Here is a 20,338-nt window from a genome sequence, read left to right as displayed (position 1 = left end):
TCCCAGCCTGTATCCCGTCACAGCCAGGAGGCGCGCTCCTGTACGCTGGAGCGCCGGGCGCCAGCAGGACGCCCTCTCTTCGGTGCCCGCTTTCCCCTCTCCTGTCTGCTGCGACCGCTCCTTGGCCATCTCCACCCTCGCCAGCTCCAGCTCCGAGAGACGCCACCCAGCCGCGGCGGGCGCTAGAAGCCCGGGGTCACGCACGGAAGAGGAGCACTAGATCTGACCCAGCGCTCGGTAGGGGGCGTCCTGGGGCAGAGAGTGAAACAGCAGGTGGTATTTAAAGGTGAGGGAGTCGCCTGCCCTGCAGCCCGCAATTCTCACTCGAGCCATCCCCGCCTTGCCCCACTCGGGCCAGCGCCTGGTGAGCTAGCCCATCTGTGGCATCCGCCGTCGTCTCCTCCTAGCACCTCCTCGCCGACCCCTCCCTCCCGGGACCTGCATCCCGCTCAGCCAATCAACGCCCGACTGCCAGTTCCCACGTGATCCCGGGCGGGCTAAGGACCTGCTGCTTCCCAAACGCCAGAGGGATGCGGGCAGCAGAGCGCGAGAGGCGGCTGCTAGGCTGCAGGGCGCTTTGACTCTCCATCCACCCAGCCTCTTTGGGCTCCTCTGGTCTGCTCTCTTGACTTCGGTCTCCTCTTGCTGTCCTGGCTTGCCCGAGCCCTCTGCTTATGGCAGCAGCTTCCCGCGTCCCCGGCGCAGCTTTTCCGTGGACGACCCTCTCGCTCCCGGGGCTGAGCCGGGTCACTGGATGTTGCTGAAACTCTGGAGATCATGCGCGGGTTTGGTTACTGCTTCCCCGTCAGGTGCCACTGCCACCGCCGCCGCCTTTGCTGCCGCCGTCCGCGGGATGCTCAGTAGCCCGCTGCCTGACCCCCGCGATCTTGTATTCTCCCGAAGCCGTTTGCTGCTGCAGAGTTACGCGAACTAGTCATGGTGCTGTGGGAGTCCCCGCGGCAGTGCAGCAGCTGGACACTTTGTGAGGGCTTTTGCTGGCTGCTGCTGCTGCCGGTGATGCTGCTCATCGTAGCCCGCCCGGTAAAGCTCGCAGCTTTCCCTACCTCCTTAAGTGACTGCCAAACGCCCACCGGCTGGAACTGCTCTGGTAAGTCCGAAACCCCAGCCCCCGACCTCTTAGCCCCGCAGAGGAAACGCGCTGTTTCCGGCACAGACCAACCTACCCAAGTGCTTCTCCCCAGCTCCTCCGCTCCAGCGCTCCCAAACCGTGAGACCACCGACCTCCACCCAGAGGAGAACTGTTCCAGGCCGTTAAGGAAAGGGGAGGGGGTCCTGAGGGGGCGGTGCACAGGAAGTGCAGGTAAAGGAACCTTTGCATCCTTGCACTTAAATTAGCTGCGGAGATTTTAAGAAATAGTAAACGAGGTTTTGTGGATTCATTTAAAAGAGGACCAGTCCTTGAAGAAACATTAAATCAGAACCTTTTCTATCATTAAAGAAAGAAGTCTAGCTGAAACCAGAGAGAAACAACTTTAGGAGACAGAACGAACGAGAAAGCAATAAATCAAACGGTGACTGCAGGGGAAACATTGATTACTAGCAAAAGTACCATGAGAGTGCACTTGTCTGGCATTCAAGACCGGGTCACACAAATTCTAGAGGATCTTGGGTTTCCAAGACATTCATTTTCTCTCTCTCAGCCCCTCTACCCCCCTCCCCCACTCGCATACACAGCGCCTTCTCTACTTGGCTGCAAAAGACGTTCTTTTTGCATCACGGAGATGCCTCCCTCTTGCCTCTCCTAGTTCCTAAATGGTCGAAGGAAGTTGAGACAAGAATCTTTCGTCCGTCTCCCAGGCCAGGGTGGGTATAACCAAGGCCCCACAGGCTCACCCATAGGCGGGCGGAGGGCGGAACCGACCCGAGTGGGCGCCGGCTCCTCCATTTCTGGGCAGGCTTCCTTGGAGTGCGTCAGGCGCTCTTCTTGCTTGCTTGGGTCCCTTCAGAGTCTGAATGCGAGAGCTTGGCAAGCTTGGTTCTGCTAAAGTCTCTAATTAAATAGGAACCGAGGATAGGAGTTGCTGCACTGTTCGAGTAGCTTCGCCTTTCATCATGACAGCTCATAACTACCGGCGCGATTGTGGTGTTTTGGGCATTTTAAACTCCATTAGCATGCCTGGATATTGTCCCCTAGGTCTGGTCTGTTCTAGTTTTAGCCAGTGTGTATGTAATTTTTCATCTCCTGTATATATAATTCTGCCGAAGTTGAATCTAGCTCTGAATAAAGTGGCTTTTAGGGATGTATGCGAGCTGAAGTGTATGTAACTTTGGAGAAGAGAGAATGACCAACTGTAACTCATAGGATAAAAGAATATGCCATGCTGGGTAGTGACTGGTGTAAATTCCATGAGGAAAATTATTATACATCATGTGGCTTGTGCTTTATAAAGACAAGTTGAAATTTGTAACCCTGTTAGATTTGGGTCAATATATTGCCTTTGTTCTGTTTTGGGGAATTTCTAAATTTGGCATTTTCATAAAGCTAAACATGTTTTCTTTAACTTCCTCATGGCTCATGCATGCACTTTGCAGGTACCTAATCACTTTTTAGGTGCTTTACCATAGGAATATTAAGTAACCTGCCAAATCAATTATTTGAAATGTTGATAGATTTGTAACCCAACATGACTAGTTTGTTTCATCCCTAGCTATGGTACTGTTTTAGGAAATAACTAACTTAAATATGAAATTGGGGATGACAGTTAAGAAATTCATTATTACCAGATACCTAACAGGGATTTGCAGAAACTAAAGAAAATAAACTGGTTTTCTGGGCAGATTAGCAAGAACCTGTATCCCCTCTACCCCTGTTAACTTGGAGGTGATCAATCTTCGTTTGAGTCAGACAGACCATCAGAAAAAACACTGTGCCTGTTTATCTTTATTATTGGAGCTTTGTTTCCTCTTTGTCTGGAGAAATTCCAAATAAGGGGTTGTTGCAGATCTTAAAGCAAAAGAATGATTAAAAATGGAAGAATAATGAAAGGACATTCTGAGACCATCACCAACTCTTTTCTAAAATGTGAAGTCTGAGGGTCATAAACTGTAGTCTACTTAATGAGAAAAAATAATGAAACTATGAAGCAATGTTAAATATTCACTTACCACTGCCAATATTAACCCAAACTAAAATAAAATAGCATTATCAAAAAAAAAAAAAAAGAATATTCAAAGACAACTGACTAGAAAAGAATTGTGAAAGAGAAACTAGTACTAATCACTTAACTAGAATTTTTTTGGGGGGTTATCAGTAAAAAATGACCTTGTAGTACAGCTGTGGTTGTTGGAACTAAAATTTAGGGCAATTCTTTTAAAGCTTAAAGATATTTCTTTTGTTGTTGTTCAAGTCTGTAACATTTAATGACTGGCATGTTCTTTTTAAATTTGAGGTTATGATGACAGAGAAAATGATCTCTTCCTCTGTGACACTAACACCTGTAAATTTGATGGTGAATGTTTAAGAATTGGAGACACTGTGACATGCGTCTGTCAGTTCAAGGTAAGAAATCTCATATTTGCATCTTCTAATTTACTAATGACACTGCAAAGCAGAGATCTTCTTTTACAGCCCATCACTTGGCAATTTATAGCTATGCAAGCTAAGAGGAAAGCTGGCATCAAACAAAAGTACTGGCAAGAGAGCCAACTGATGTCAAAAAGACACAGCTTTTTGGAGAAATGTATGTGCCATAGTTATAAATGCCACTGGAGGTAGAAAGCTTCAGGTTGTCCTTTTGGTGTATCAACAGAAAAGTAGGTTTCTGTGCTCCTTATAACATGCATACTATAAGTCAACGTAATAGCCAAAATTGTTGTTGGATTGAAAGTGCGGGTTTATACTTTTGTTCTGTTGATTGAGGCCATCTTCTTTGGATCATAGTGCTCTGTTTTAATGGTATTGGGTTTTATTATTTTGGCAATCTAGTTGAGTTTTTAAATGAACTCCTTATCAATGTGACTTCAAAACTACTGTGGTAGTTTGGAAATCATGACACTTATTAGTACTTGCCAACTTTTCATGGATACCACATTCAATTACAATTCCTAGGAATCTGAAAGAATGCAAATAAACAAAAGTCATTTCATAAACGAGGAAAATGTGCTTTGCCTAATGTTAAAAGCATAAATAAAAATTAAAAGAGAGATTTCCCAGTGATGTTATCAAAACTGGATTATTAGTATTTTTTAAAGATAGAGCTCAATCTCATAATTATAGTCATCATCTAACAAATGCTTTCTACCATGTGAATGTTAAAACTTCTCTCTTTCAATATGTTTTTTATAATTCAAGTATTTATAGATGCTTACTGATATCTTAAAGTGTTATTGAACTACTTTTTATAATACACATGAAATCTAAGATAAGTTTCAATCAGAAAATATTCCCGTTAAGGAAGCTATATACTGGGGATAGGGAAAACTTTTCCAAGGTTGTAAGTAAAATTTGAAAAAAAAAAAATCAAAAAGGATATAAAACAAATCAAATATTAGAACTCAAATTCAAGTCTAAAATTTGTTATAGTTCAGTGGTCACTCAGTATCCACTCAGTATCCATAGGTCACTCAGTATCCATCACCACAACTACCAAAATCCGAGGATGCTCAAGTCCCTTATATAAAATTATGTATAATTTATATATAACTATGCACATCCTCATGTACACTTTGTCATCTCTAGATTATTTATTATATAATATATAGACAATGTAAACATTGTAAATACAAAGTAAGTACAAATTAGTTGCTGGTAAGTGGCATATTCAAGTTTTGCTGTTTAGAATTCTATGGAATGTTTTCTCTTGAATATTTTCGCTCTGAAGTTGATTGAATCTGTGGATGTTGAAGCCCCAGATTTGGAGGGCCAACTGTATGTAATATTTAGAATTGTTGATGAAATTTAAATATTTTAGATTAATATCACCTCCCAGTGATAGAAGGGAATTCACATTTAAATATGGTTTGAATGGCTTATAAATAAGCTAAAAACTTCTCGGACATTATTTTTTTCTTTCTAAGAAAATTAGTAAACAGCTGACACTTGTACAGTGCACCACCACCCGGTAGGTATGCCTTGCTGTGCCCACACTATAGTCTTTAAACCAGGCTAGAGTATTGGAAACATGCATGCATGTTTAATATTCATGCAATACCAATTTCTAAGGTCTCCAGCCATACTGAACAATTTAATTATGTTCTCTCAGTGAACTACTTGAGAGATATGGAGCATAAGAACCCTGCAAGTCATACTTTCCCCAAGCGTTAACTGAGGGGAAAATAAGTTGGATAAGTTATTAATTAAAAGCCCACAGGATTTTGTCAATTTTTTTTCTTTTCAGTTTGTAATTCCCAGAAATATGTCTTATTTTCGTAACCAAGGGTAGACATAAGATATGAACCCATGAACGATATAAAATGAACCAAGAAGAATGTTCCTCAAATGGAAAGCCATAAGTATAACAAGATTTCACCAAGAGGCAAAAAAAAAAGGAGTTCATAAAATTAAAAATGGATGCATGCTACTAAAAGAAAACGTATAATTTTCTTTTTAAAGAAATTGTGTTCAGTTTTCAGGTTGCACAAAGGGTTTTAGTAAAACTTTTGTCAACAAAGATATTTATGTTTTTTATGCATTTGGCTAGCCAGTTACATTTGTCATTAATTTAGATAATTGTTAAGTGGGATAGATTGCAGGGGACAGGGCTAGGGGAGTGAATGCAAGTTTGAATTAGAAACCAAAATGTAAATTTTCTTTTCCTAATGTCTGTAGCATTTTAAATTTACTACTAGATTACTGCTGCTATTAGTTTGTGCTTTGCAATAGTTGTCAGTCTGTCAGGTGAAAATAAACATTTCCCTAGTGGAAAATTTAGACTCTGCACGTACCAGGAATATAGAGTGGCTGAATTAAGTTCAAGATCAAAGAAAATGTACAAGTTGTGAAAAGAAAAATAGATAAGATATTTTAAGCTAGGAGTATCTTGACTCAGTATTTCCAATACTTTCAAATGAATTTGAGAATTTTTTTCTGTTTTGCTCAGTCTGATGAAAAAGGCAGATATCCTGAAAAATCCATTTTCCTATATACTGTTCTAGATCAGCTTAAGTCATCTACTCTATTTCTCCTGATTTCAGATACAAGTCCAAATTCTTCTATTCAAAATGGGATGCAAACTATGGTTTCTGGCTGAGAGATAAACTTCAAAGAGTATTGGGTATATGTGTGTGTAATCGATGTTTTCCAGTTTGAATTACTATTGGAACATTAAGGTGAACAAATATTTATCTTCACCTCTCTTAGATGATTTGTAATAATCATATTCTACCATTCAAACATGTTATCTCATTTATTTCTCATATCTGAGTGAGGTAATTATTTTTTCCTCCTTTTACAGATGAGATTAAGGCTCACAAATATAAATAACTTACAACTAAGTGGTGATCCTACAGCAAGAATCTATGTCCTTTGACACAACATCTAATTTTTTTCTAGGACATTATGTTGTTGTTTAGTCACTGTGCATGAGATTTTCCAGGCAACAATGCTGGAGTGGTTTGCCATTTCCTTCTCCAGGGGATCTTCCTGACCCGGGGATAGAACCTCTGTCTCCTGCATTGGCAGGCATTGGCAGGCATATTCTTTAGTGCTGAGCCATTAGGGAAGCCCATATGCAAATAAAAACATTAATAAGAACAACAAAAGTGCCAATTTATTATACACAACTTGATATCAAAAATAGTACAACTAATTCTTAGATGATGATGTGAGTTCCATAAATAGTATGCAATCTCATGCATCTTTCCTTGCTCTCTGCATACCAAATGGTATCCTGGTCATTCTGGTAAATAACCATGGGATGAAAATGTAGAGACAGTGGATGGACAAAAGGCTGGCTGGCTGGATGGATGGATGAATGGATAAAAGAAGGAAGAGAGGAAGTAAAGAAGTCACAGATGCATCTATTCATAGATACTACTGATCATATCAATTAATATATAATGATCAATGATCACTTTATAATTTAAAAATATTGTGAAGCCTTATGTTTTACAAATATCATTTAATTTGATTGTTTTCATTTAACAAGTTACGCCCTAGATCTGCAATAGTTCCAGTAACTAGAATTGTAGAACAAATTGCCCAGAACTTAGTGGCTCAAAACAATGAACATTTATTTTGCTCATGAATCTGCAGTTGGACAGGGTTTAATGGAAGCATCTCATCTCTGCTCCTCTTGGCATTAGCTGAGCAGGGGAGGGAACTCAAAGGCTTGGTTCTGTACTCCTCTCAGGACTCACTCATATATTGGACTGTTAACTGGGGACTTTGGTCCTTCTCCATATAGATCCCTCTGTTTGGATTAGTTTGGCCTTCCCCATAGTACAGTGGCTGGGTTTAAAGGGCAAGCGAGCATCCAGAGAGTGAGAAAGAGCCAGGTAGAGGCTACATCCTTTAATGACCTAGCCTCAGAAGTGATATGAGTCACTTTTACCATAGTCACAGGCCTGCCCACTTGTTTAAAATCATAAAATAGTTCCACATGAAAAAACGTAGTCACAGAGAAGTAAAAGTTACCTATGGAATGATCAAAGAATTGGGACATATGCAGGTTTTTTTATCTCTTGCTTTTTTGGAAGAGAAACGTGCCATATCCTAAACCATTATTCCTAAGCCTTTGACAAGTGGGAATATAACAGAATTCACTTAACATCTGTGGAGCGCCTTCTACATGCCAGACTAGGGAAGGTGCTGACAATATATAAAATACAAGTTATGCATAGCTCCTAGATGCTGAAATCTCAGTTAAAAGAAATTCTTATTAATCAAACAAGCAATAGATCATATGAAAATCTTCTCACATGAATTTTTTCTTCATTTGTAGCAAAACAAATTCCATATATTCTAGAGCATCAAGTCATTGAATTCACTGGTGTAACATGTTGCTGCTTTCTTAAGCAATGTGGAAATTTTGGAACAAAATCATTCACTGAAAAACACAAAGTTGGAAAATAAACTTAAGATTTTTAAAACATCTGAAGGAAAGCAGAATCACTTTTCCCCTGAGAGGAAGTTTGGACAACACATACATTTATGAGCTTAACCATCTGGGCTTGAGTCTTGTTTTTCTCTCCTACCAGCCAACAATGTGGCCTTTAGCACGTCACCTAACATCTGAATCTGTCCCTTCCTCTGAAACTGAGCAATATTCATGGTTACCACTAAAAAATATATATAGTTTCAAAATTAGGCATATTTTAATGTAGTAGTAAGCTCATTTTTATACTTAGGGTTAGCCTGTTTTCCTTTATTTTTCCACTTTTAGACATGCATGCCTTGGTGTCCATGTTAGATGGTAACTCTGCTAGTTAAAGTATATATCATGAAAGACAAATAATTTACATTTCTTTTTATAAATGAATATTCCAAAGCATTTTGAAACATGACTCAGTTAATCCTCCCAAATGCCCCAGTTAACCATTTCAAATGGGAGAACTGAGCTATAAACTTGTTAAATATTTTATTGCTGAGTGATATACACAAGGTCCTACACTCAGAAATGGGAGAATATGGGACGAGACTTCCACTTCTAAGCCTTAGTGATTTAGAGTATACTTCCTCCGTGTGTTATTCATTTTAATGAGTGCAAGTCATGTTACTAAGGGCCAAAAACAGCGTGCTGATAATCTACAGTTAAGCTCTTTTCAACTCCATACAAATCTCCCTTTTGGCTTGTGCATGGAACTTGGCAGCTCTGTTTTTAGCACTGTTCACATTTGGCTTACTCCATCCCTCAGAAGTGGCATATGAGCACTTTATCAGTTTATTTCATATTTTAAGATGCATATCAGCATTGTGTACTAGCACTTGACAGAGATAATAAATACTTCCTACCCCTCACTCCCCATCTACTGACTATATCTGAATAATCTACAGAAGTAGATGAAAAGGATAAATAGAGAAATTCTAGGGATTACAAAGAAGAAAATGTGGATCCAGATCATCTACACACAAAATATTGTAACCAGGGTTGGAGATGAAGATTAAAAGGTAACCCAGAACAAGAATGCTAGGACACAAGCATGAGGAACTAACTAGCCCAGCCATTTGCAGTAATTATGACTCTCATCTGCCTACTGAAAGGGTCAGCAAGTCTACTGACTATGTTACCAACTGTTCACTTTTTCTGGTCTGTCTTCCATGTTCTCAGTAGTCTTAGTGGGTCCTCGTAGATCCTCCCTACATTGTCCTGATCCTGAACACAGCCCATTTATCAAACACTGGTCCATCCACCTGCCTCCCTGGTCACAGTTCTGACATCAGCACCATGCACATGTATTTGATGTCAGTGCTGTTTATTGGAAAACTTAACTCTTTACTGACATTTTTTAATTGCCTTTTTTTTCCAGTAGGGATAAAAATGTTCAGTTTTATGGTGGGTCAATTTTCAGGTGTATGTATATTTGGAAAGTGAGTTGCCTATTGAATTAAAATCCTCATGAGTGAAAAGTTCCTATCAAAATGTTTTCAAATATAATAATGTAGATAGCCTGAGTCAATGAGCCATATTATGTAACTATGGAAAGGAATAGAAACTTCCAGAATAACTAGACAAGAAACTAGAAATAAAGATTTAAAAATATGTCATATTTAAAATATTTCAATCTAATCATATTTAAATAATTTTTAAATAGATATAATTTGGTGTCTATATTACCTTGTTAGCAGTTATGGTGACTATGTGTCATACAATTTGAATATACTATTCGGAGAATACTACGTAACTATTAGTGAAAAATTATATTTAAGTTTTTCAATAACAGATGCAAAGTCAGACTCAAAAAATTTTCATTTCAGAGAACATTGTGTTATATCATTTAAAAAATGGTTTGAATCTATTATTACATAATGGCAAAGGGTAAGAGCTAAATGGTTGATTAGAAAAGGAAGTACAGATATATTAAGAAAATAGAGTGAGAAAATGAACCTCAGGTTTATCATCAGATTTTAAAAATTTTTTTTTACTTTACAATATTGTATTGGTTTTGCCATACATCAACATGCATCCACCATGGGTGTACACGTGTTCCCCATCCTGAGCCCCCCTCCCACCTCCCTCCCCATACCATCCCTCTGGGTCATCCCAGTGCACCAGCCCCAAGCATCCTGTATCCTGCATCGAACCTGGACTGGCGATTCATTTCTTATATGATATTATACATGTTTTAATGCCATTCTCCCAAATCAACCCCCCTCCCTCTACCACAGAGTCCAAAAGACTGTTCTACACATCTGTGTCTCTTTTGCTGTCTCGCATACAGGGTTGTCATTACCATCCTTCTAAATTCCATATATATGCGTTAGTATACTGTATTGGTGTTTTTATTTCTGGCTTACTTCACTCTGTATGATAGGCTCCAGTTTCATCCACCTCTTTAGAACTGATTCAAATGTATTCTTTTTAATGGCTGAGTAATACTCCATTGTGTATATGTACCACAGCATTCTTATCCATTCGTCTGCTGATGGACATCTAGGTTGCTTCCATGTCCTGGCTATTATAAACAGTGCTGCGATGAACATTGAGGTACACGTGTCTCTTTCAATTCTGGTTTCCTCGGTGTGTATGCCCAGCAGTGGGATTGCTGGGTCATATGGCAGTTCTATTTCCAGTTTTTTAAGGAATCTCCACACTGTTCTCCATAGTGGCTCTACTAGTTTGCATTCCCACCAACAATGTAAGAGGGTTCCCTTTTCTCCACACCCTCTCCAGCATTTATTGCTTGTAGACTTTTGGATCGCAGCCATTCTGACTGGCGTGAAATGGTACCTCATTGTGGTTTTGATTTGCATTTCTCTGATAATGAGTGATGTCGAGCATCTTTTCATGTGTTTGTTAGCCATCTGTACATCATCAGATTATAACCGTGTTTAAAATTTGTTCTTTTGCATAAAAATCCTTGAGTTGAATTTAACTTTTGAGAGATTTTTAGAAATATTATTATAAAGATGAAAACCCTAGCCATTTCGCTAAATCATTGGTTTACTTTATATGTTATGAATTAGCAGATCAAAAATCCAAGTATTTTAATAAGAACTAGAAAACAGAAAAGCATTTTCACATGCATGTATATACATGATTTGCCTTACTGTACTTAATTTCTGGCATGGGTAGGTATTTATAAATAATTGTCCTGATCATTACATTTGTTATAGTTAAACAATGTAGCCCATCAGTAGTAGTAATCATGAGATAATCATATCACTGGTGTAATTAGCAGGTATAGAACACAGCCAAGTATCTCTAAGGCCTTAGAGTGTGATTGTGCTGTAATGAGCATACCCTGTAGGTTGCCTGATTTCCATTATAAAATGTGCACGTTTTTGGAAGGAAATTGTTTTAAAATGAACTTTTCATTTTATGAAATATACATTAATACTCAGACTTTTGAATAGTCAATCAAGTTAACATATGGTTCAGTAGTTGACTTTTTTTCTGTATTACATAGTCTGTTGTTTCTTTCTATACTGTATCTCTGTCAATATCCAATGATATAAAGATATATGAAACTTTAATTAGGAATTCAGATGTCTTATCCAAATATTTAAGAATTTGTAAAGATTCAAATTCAACAGAGGAACAACATACTAAAGAGTAACTGAGTTCTTTGGCATTTCAGCTATATACTTCTGCTCCAAAAACAGATAGACACTATTTTTGAATAGCTAGAATGTCATAACATGTTCTTATTTTTTCTACCAAGCCAGATGGGTATCAGAAAAAAAAGTAAATAATATTGATACTTTTGTTGTTATATCTTTTTATTATTTCTTGTCCTATCACTTTCTTGGATTTTCCTGATTTAGCAGCTGATTTTCCCCCATCTGAATCAGATGACCATTTGGCTTACTGGACATTGCTTTTGTATATCTTTGACTGATATTCTTACAAGGTCAAAGACTTGCTGGATACAATGGGGATCACTGAAAATGAAGACAAGTGCTATCTTTCGTAAATGATGGTTTCTGTTCGAGATGTCAGAGGCACGTAAACTCCAGTACTAACCACAGGCTTACCTCTGTGTCCTCCCCAGTGCAACAGTGACTATGTGCCTGTGTGTGGTTCCAATGGGGAGAGCTATCAGAATGAGTGTTATCTGCGGCAGGCTGCGTGCAAACAGCAGAGTGAGATACTGGTGGTGTCTGAAGGATCCTGTGCCACAGGTATGTATGTGATCCTGATGACGCCTGAAAACCTTTGGAATGGATTCTGAATCCAAAACCATGTCTTGCTTTTCCTGTTGTGTCCTGTTTATTATTATCCAGATAAATAATTCAGACTATATATTGGCTAGGCAAGCCTCTTATACTTTTGTATCAAGCATGCATTATTCCTGTTCTATGTCTCTTTACATTTCAAGTTATTTCTGGAAGAAAGATAAATCTACCATAAGGATGTTGGTAGATTTTAATACATCTATTATTTAATGAAGTACAGACATTGAATAACAATTAGAAATCTAGATTGACTGCTCAGCTGCCAAATATATAGAAAGTAATCTATGCAGGAATAAATTTTGTTTGTTTGATTGTTTATAACAATAGGATTGTTTGCTGGAGGACAGGCAGTTTGCAGATTTGGATTTGAAGGTTAAGATGTGCCTAATCTTAGCAGCTCTACAAAATGCTGTTCTTAACACTGAGCAGATTACATTGAAGAATATATTGGGGATGAACATGACTTCTAAAGACAGCTGTCCTTTCTAGAACCACTAGTGAGCCTGGGATCCCACAAAACTTTTTAGTCATACTGTACCAAGAATGCTCTAAAGCAAGTAAGGACAAAGAGCACCTTCTTGTGCTCTTTAGTTTTTCAGGTTTTCCTTCTGCGTACAATGGTTATTAGAGCTGAATAGTATTACAAGAAGAGAGAAAAAACAAGAAGAAAAAAGCCCAACTTGATAAACCAGTGCTATAAAATGAAGCTGAATTTTCAGGTTAGGCTTGACATTAAAATCACATATATTAAAGAAACTTTAGTATCCTTTGAAATTTATTCCTAATGGCAAATAAGCATCTTTCTGTGAGTCATAATTTCAGAGGAATTTGATGATACAAGCATATTTAAGGAAAATAATAATTATATATTATTATTATCATTAAAATGATATATCTGTTTTTCTTCAAAAAAGGAAATATAGAATAATGTCAAGAAAGGTCTATTTTATTGAAAAGTCCCTCTTAGATAACACTATGAAATTATATTAAAAATCATGTGTATGGTGGCTGGAGCAGAGTGGTATGAGCAAAGAAACAGTCTAATATTCTTTAAAAAAAGATTATCTTAGGCCTATTGATTGTTAGTAGTTGATAATACTGTTCCAGTTTGCACTGGAACTACCAAAGTTTCTAAGAATTAGCAGAAAAAAAGGTATCTTTCCTTGTGAACAATGACATAGGCTCTTGGGTTCTGGTTTTTAAGTAGTTTTTTCTCCTATTTGATTCTTTGTCTGACAATGTGGATGTCCTTCCTGCAAGGGTGAGTGAGAGGCAAGTTGGATTGGTGCACCATTTTCTTGTTTTCTGGGGCTAACAGATCATTGCCACTTGGACCATCTTTCTCAGTAGGAAAAGAGGAGGACCACCATGTTACTCCTAGAGTAAGCATGGGAAAAATAGAAAGACAAGGAGCAAACTAATTATAAAAAAATCAATCCATCATAGCTACTGAAAAATGACACTTTAGGACAAATGGAATAGGAAAAAAGGAACTTCTTACTCTCAGAACCAGGAATATGTAGGCAAATGCTAGAGTACTAAGGAACGGATTTACTCATTCAAAATCATGTAGGATATCTGTCCGTCTGTGACAATAAGCAATGAAGATCAGTGGGTAGTCATAATAAGCAATCATGGAGTTATGGTTTGGTTAACAATGTTGGGTAGAAAAATCTCTGTTGCTTACTTGCCAACCTCCAGGTTTTTGTCAGCACATGCAATCACGTTCTTTTGATTCATTCATTTATTCAGTTCTAGTCCCTAATTTATTGGTTATACTATGAAAATACTTAACCAAGTAGAACATTTAATCACAATTGAGTAACCCATCCCTAGCTTATTCACAGACTTAAATTTCTACAGGATTTAATCAGTAAGTCGGTCTTGCTGAATGCATCTTCCATTGACGTGTAAATATAAGAGTTTTGATCTGAATAATGATGGAGGGACCAAAGTAATTTTGATTAACCAGGTCTGACTAAATAAATTGGAGTTCTGACTTTTGATCTAAAAGAGATTCTTATTTTCTTCATAGATTTTGCATCGTTTGACATTGAATGGATATGGCAAGTTGTGGTTTCTAAGAATAAAAGGCAGTAGAAGATTTATATTGATACTAAAATATAAAAATATAAACATAAAACATATTAAAAATAACTTTATATTTATTACATTACGTTGAATTTACAAATCATTTTTTATCTGGAAAATGGTTTCCTGTTGAGCAGTCTGCTCAATAGCCTCACTGTCAGTTTCTCTTTTTTGCCTTATAAGAAATGTTTTGACTAAGAGTATAGATTCAGGTCCAATAACATGGCTTCTTTTCTTAGGTTTCTCTTTCACTAATAAGGCTTTAGTAGGCTACTTGTCTCTGATTTGCCAAGATGAATCATTTTATAGCAAAGAACCATTAAAGCTTCCCATCATGATTTTATAATGATGCCTTGACTTGTCATTGTTATTGTTCACTTGCTGAGTTGTGTCTAATTCCTTGTGACCCCATGGACTGCAGCACTCTGGGCTTCCCTGTCCTTCACTATCTCCCAGAGTCTGCTCAGACTCAGTGTCCATTGAGTCAGTGATGCCTTAGAACCATCTCATCCTCTGTCAATCCCCTTCTCTTCCTTACCCTCAATCTTTCCCAGCATTAGAGTCTTTTCCAGTGAATTAGCCCTTCACATCAGGTGGCCAAAGTATTGGAGCTTGAACTTTAACATCAGTCCTGCCAATGAATATTCAGGACTGATTTCCTTTAGGACTGACTGGTTGGATCTTCTTGCTATCCACGTGACTCTCAAGAGTCCTCTCCAGCATCACAGGTTGAAAGCATCAGTTCTTTGGCACTCAGCTTGCTTTATGGTCCAACTCTCACTTCTGTAAATGACTACTGGAAAAGTCATAACTTTGACTATATGAACTTTTGTTGGCAGAGTGATGTTTCTGCTTTTTAATACACTGTCTAGGTTTGTCATAGCTTTTCTTCCAAGCAGCAAGTGTCTTTTAATTTTGTGGATGCAGTCACCATATACAGTGAATTTGGAGCCCAAGAAAATAAAGTCTGTCACTGTTTCCATTGTTTCCCCATCTATTTGTCATGAAGTGATGTGATTGGGTGCCATGATCTTAATTTTTTTTGTTTAAATGTTGAGTTTTAAGCCCGCTTTTTCACTCTCCTCTTATACTGTCATGAAGAGGCTCTTTAGTTCCTCTTCACTTTCTGCCATTAGAGTGGTATCATGTGTTTATCTGAGGTTATTGATATTTCTCCCAGCAATCTTGGTTCCAGCTTGTGAGTCATCTAACCTGGCATGTCACATGATACACTTTGCATAGACGTTAAATAAGTGAAGTGACAATATACAGCTTTGACATACTCCTTTCCCAATTTGGAATCAGTTTATTGTTCCATGTCCAGTTTTAGCTGTTGCTTTTGACCTGCATACAAGTTTTGCAGGAGGCAAGTAAGTGGTCTGGTATTCCCATCTATTGAAGAATATTTTAGTTTGTTGTGATCCACATAGTCAAAGGCTTTAGTGTAGTCTATGAAGCAGAAGTAGATGTTTTTTCTGGAATCCCTTTGCTTTTTCTATGATCCAGCAGATGTTGGCAATTTGACCTCTGGTTCCTCTGCCTTTTCTAAAACCAGCTTGAACATCTGGAAGTTCTTGTTTTACGTACTGCTGGAGCCTAACTTGAAGGATTTTGAGCATTATTTTGCTAGCATGTGAAATGAATGCAATTACATGGTAGTTTGAGCATTATTTGGAATTGCCTTTCTTTGGGGTTAGATTGAAAACTGACCTGTTCCAGTCCTCTGGCCATTGATGAGTTTTGCAAATTTACTGACATATTGAATGCAGCACTCTAACAGCATCATCTTTTAGGATTTGAAATAGCTCAGCTGGAATTCCATCACCTTCACTAGCTTTGTTTGTAGTAATGTTTCCTAAGGCTCACTTGACTTAACTTAAGGCCATGACTTAAGTGACCTTTTTTTTTTTTTTCAGTCTATTCCTCTATCTTCACTAGCTACTTAATTTGGCTCAAATCAAACACAAATGTTCTTAAGGATCATGCCCCTTGAATTTTTAGAAACATATGTGGGTAATACAAGCCAAAATACTACTGCCATTTTTCTTGATTTTCTCCAGCTATATGTATTTAATAGAAAACATATAGATGAATAGGCAAGATGTTCACTCAAATTTTTAATTATTATGTTCCAGACACAGTGATAAGCATTTAAAATGTGCCATTGTGCAGTTATCCTCAAAGTAGTCCAGTAGGATAGACATTACCCATTGATTAGAGGACCAATAAGCTTAGAATGGTTGAATAATATTCCTAATGTTATCCAATGAGTATGTTTGGAGTTTGGAATCCATCAGCTTTTATTCATTTCCTCTTAGGTGTATATATATGTAGGGAGCTGAATAAGACATGGTTCTTGATTTAAAGATGTTTACACTCTTAGTGGAAAAGAATAAGAAGCTATATACATACAACTAAAACAAAGGTAGACTGTATAAATGCTACAATAATACAACCTGTTATTAACTTCTGATGATTTTATAAGTAATTTTATAACTTAAGCTTTCAAATTAATTCAAATAAAGTCAGTTAAAATTCTAGCTGTGAAAAGATACAAAAAGTAGACTTTAGCAACTTTGACCATTCAAGCACTGTCCTGTCCAAAAGTGATTGCTCTGTGTCTTAGGACTCAGTTCAGTTGACAGGACTATTTTCCTGCTATTGAGATGAATGCATCAGCCTTTTTTCCTCTATTCTCTTAAACCAGTCAAATTGAATAATTAGCATCCTTATTTGAGTCTACATTTACCAAGAGTGGTTTTAATTATGAAATTTTTTTACCAATTAACTTGCCTTTAAGGGAAGGATCAGATCAGATCAGATCAGTCGCTCAGTCGTGTCCAACTCTTTGCGACCCCATGAATCGCAGCACACCAGGCCTCCCTGTCCATCACCAACTCCCAGAGTTCACTGAGACTCATGTCCATGGAGTCAGTGATGCCATCCAGCCATTTCGTCCTCTGTCGTCCCCTTCTCCTCCTGCCCCCAATCCCTCCCAGCATCAGAGTCTTTTCCAATGAGTCAGCTCTTCGCATGAGGTGGCCAAAGGGAAGGATAGGCTGACCCAAAGACTTTCTCCTTAGTCATGTAAGCAGTTAATGGCTTGAGGCTTTGATTTAATAAAATATTAACTCTTATGGATATGTTAGTCTGGGTATCCACCAAGGCTGACAATTCAAAACAGCTGCTCCTTCATGACAGTGCTAATGTCTAACATAATGACAAGGAGAATTATTGGCAAGGCATTCATTCTTCCCTGTGTCAGTCTTCTATAGATTTTCATACATCATGCCTCTATGAGTGCTTTTCAATAAAGTGTCATTGAGGCAAGCAAGTAGAGGTAGTATTTTATTTTAATTGGTCTAAAACAACAAACACAAATTCATAAACATGGCATTTGATATGGCTCTTGAAATCTGGCTGAGAATTCAGTGTAAAATGAAGGCCAGTAAGACAAAGAATATCAGTATTAGTATACCAATATTAGTCTTATTTCCCATTATTAACATTAAAAATACATAGCCAAATGTATTTAGAATGGAAGGAAGTAGGGGGAGGCAGAAGGAAGGTGATGTCTCCACTTAACAGGTAGAAGCAAATGGAGACTCAATGGTTTTGACTCCAACTGAAGGCAATGGCACCCCACTCCAGTACTGCTGCCTGGAAAATCCCATGGATGGAGGAGCCTGGTAGGCTGCAGTCCATGGGTTCGCTGAGGGTCGCACACGACTGAGCGACTTCACTTTCACTTTTCACTTTCATGCATTGGAGAAGGAAATGGCACCCCACTCCAGTCCTGCCTGGAGAATCCCAGGGGTTGGGGAGCCTGGTGGGCTGCCATCTATGGGGTCACACAGAGTCAGACACGACTGAAATGACTTAGCAGCAGCAACCAGTCCATCCTAAAGGAGATCAGTCCTGGGTGTTCATTGTAAGGACTGATGCTGAAGCTGAAACTCCAATACTTTGGCCACCTCATGCAAAGAGTTGACTCATTGGAAAAGACCCTGATGCTGGGAGAAATTAGGAGCAGAAGGAGAAGGGGATGACAGAGGATGAGATGGCTGGATGGCATCACTGACTCAATGGACATGAGTCTGGGTAAACTCCAGGAGTTGGTGATAGACAGGGAGGCCTGGCATGCTGCGGTTCATGGGGTCGCAAAGAGTCAGACACGACTGAGCGACTGAACTGAACTAAACTGAATAAATTGAGTGTTTCTGGGAAATGAGTTGTCAGAAATTGACAACTTTCCCAAGTTGTAATTATGTGAGAGGGAGGGGAAAGGACTGGAGTAAAAGGAAGGCAGAGAGAGGTTATTGTCTTCTCTGCCAACATCACCTAGGGTATAGCCAATTTTAGTCACAAAGGCAAACCTGAAGCTCACCCTTTTGGATTTCAAAAACAGTAGATGCTGTTTATACAGATAGACTCTTCCAGAGTTGTGGTATTTGGAAAACGTATTAGCTCTTATATAAAAAGATATTCATCTTTAAACAGTTTTTTCCTTTGTAATATAATGTACAAGAATATAAGCCTTAATTATGAGTATTTGCCACAAGTCTTAGACTACTTAATTTCTAAATCTCAGTGTTTGTTATAAACATCTTGTTTTTAATTTTTTTGTTAATGGCATCATATTCATATTGACTAAAATAAAAATGAGAATTTTTACATAGTCAAATTTGAGAATTAATTCCAAAGCTAGATAATACATTGTTCATGAAATTTAAGATGAAAATAATAGAGAATTTATTTTATAAGCTATATTATAGATATTAAATTACATTGATATGAGAGTTTTTCAGATTAAATATTAGTAATTTTTCAATTATATTAATATATAATGGAGAAAGTATTTATTTTAAATTTATTTTATTTTGGATTTAATTTAAAAGTTTATAAATATTTTTTGAATATGTTTTTTAAGCTAAAACAAATTACTTCCTTTTTTCCTCCCAGATGCAGGATCAGGATCTGGAGATGGAGGTAGGAGTTGCCTTTTTATATATTGAAAGATTTACATGTGGATGTTACTTGTGGATATTTACTTATGTATTTTTCCTTACATATGTCTAAGACGAATTCACATTTTGCATTTTAGGAAAGGGAAAACTAAAAACAAAATCATTCTTCTTATTAAATAAATGTGTATACCATATAAATTATTTTATAATTTATGAATCATTCTTAAGAACTTTTTCCATCTAATATTCCTATTCATTTATATATTTGTGTTTGAATTGACTTTGAGATAAACCTGCATAACAGAACTTCATAATAAGCCTCCAAGCATATTTGGCAGGACAGAAAACTCATAGAAAATCATTTAAATATTGGTTTTTTAAAAATACATAATTACAAGGTATTGATACTATTACATACATAGCTATTATGTAAACAGGAACATAATTATCAAATTAATAGTTTGAAACTGAAGGAGCTTTAGTTCATTAAAGAAAAATAAAAAAAATAAATTTAAGCCAGTGAAAATAAGTGTCTTTACTTCTTTGATTAAATTAATCTATAGTTATTTTTACTAACACAAGATATATGTTTTCATGATTTAGTTGTGTGTTTAAAGAAGTATATGAGATAGGCAGAAACTTTCAAAATTTTATATGATACACTTACTGCCAAATAAGATTTTACTTATGGATTGAACCTTCATTGTAAATTTCCCAAAATGCTTTTCCAGTTGAAATTCAAACAAAATTCTATCTTTATTTACTACAAGAAAAAATAGAAACAACTAAATATAATTTCAACAAGAATACTGAAAAGAGAATGAATAAAAACATAAACATTCTCTCAGGACCTTGCTTAAGTTATATAAAATGATTAAATGCATGTTTCTATTAAACTTTAGTTTTTAATGAAGAATTTGATAAAAGATGAGGAAAGAAGATGTTGGAGTCAGGAAAGTCAAATTCTACTGCTTACCTTATCTGG

At 37.4% G+C, this 20,338-nt stretch overlaps 1 protein-coding gene across 1 annotated transcript in view; it reads left to right on the top strand.

The window, feature by feature from the left end:
* Window positions 1-525: 525 nt before the first annotated feature.
* TMEFF2 (transmembrane protein with EGF like and two follistatin like domains 2) overlaps window positions 526-20,338 on the top strand; it is a 277,948-nt gene continuing 258,135 nt past the window's right edge. The window contains 4 exon segments of the mRNA NM_001076101.2: window positions 526-1,108; window positions 3,411-3,520; window positions 12,112-12,241; window positions 19,349-19,375. Of these exon segments, the coding sequence (NP_001069569.1) occupies window positions 937-1,108; window positions 3,411-3,520; window positions 12,112-12,241; window positions 19,349-19,375 (439 nt within the window). The 5' untranslated portion in view covers window positions 526-936.

The sequence above is a fragment of the Bos taurus genome, chromosome 2 (genome assembly GCF_002263795.3).
Source record: "Bos taurus isolate L1 Dominette 01449 registration number 42190680 breed Hereford chromosome 2, ARS-UCD2.0, whole genome shotgun sequence".
In the NCBI taxonomy this organism is placed as follows: Eukaryota; Metazoa; Chordata; class Mammalia; order Artiodactyla; family Bovidae; genus Bos; species Bos taurus.
The sequence above is the reverse complement of the archived record's forward strand: the minus strand, read 5'-3'. Positions and strand labels throughout refer to the sequence as shown.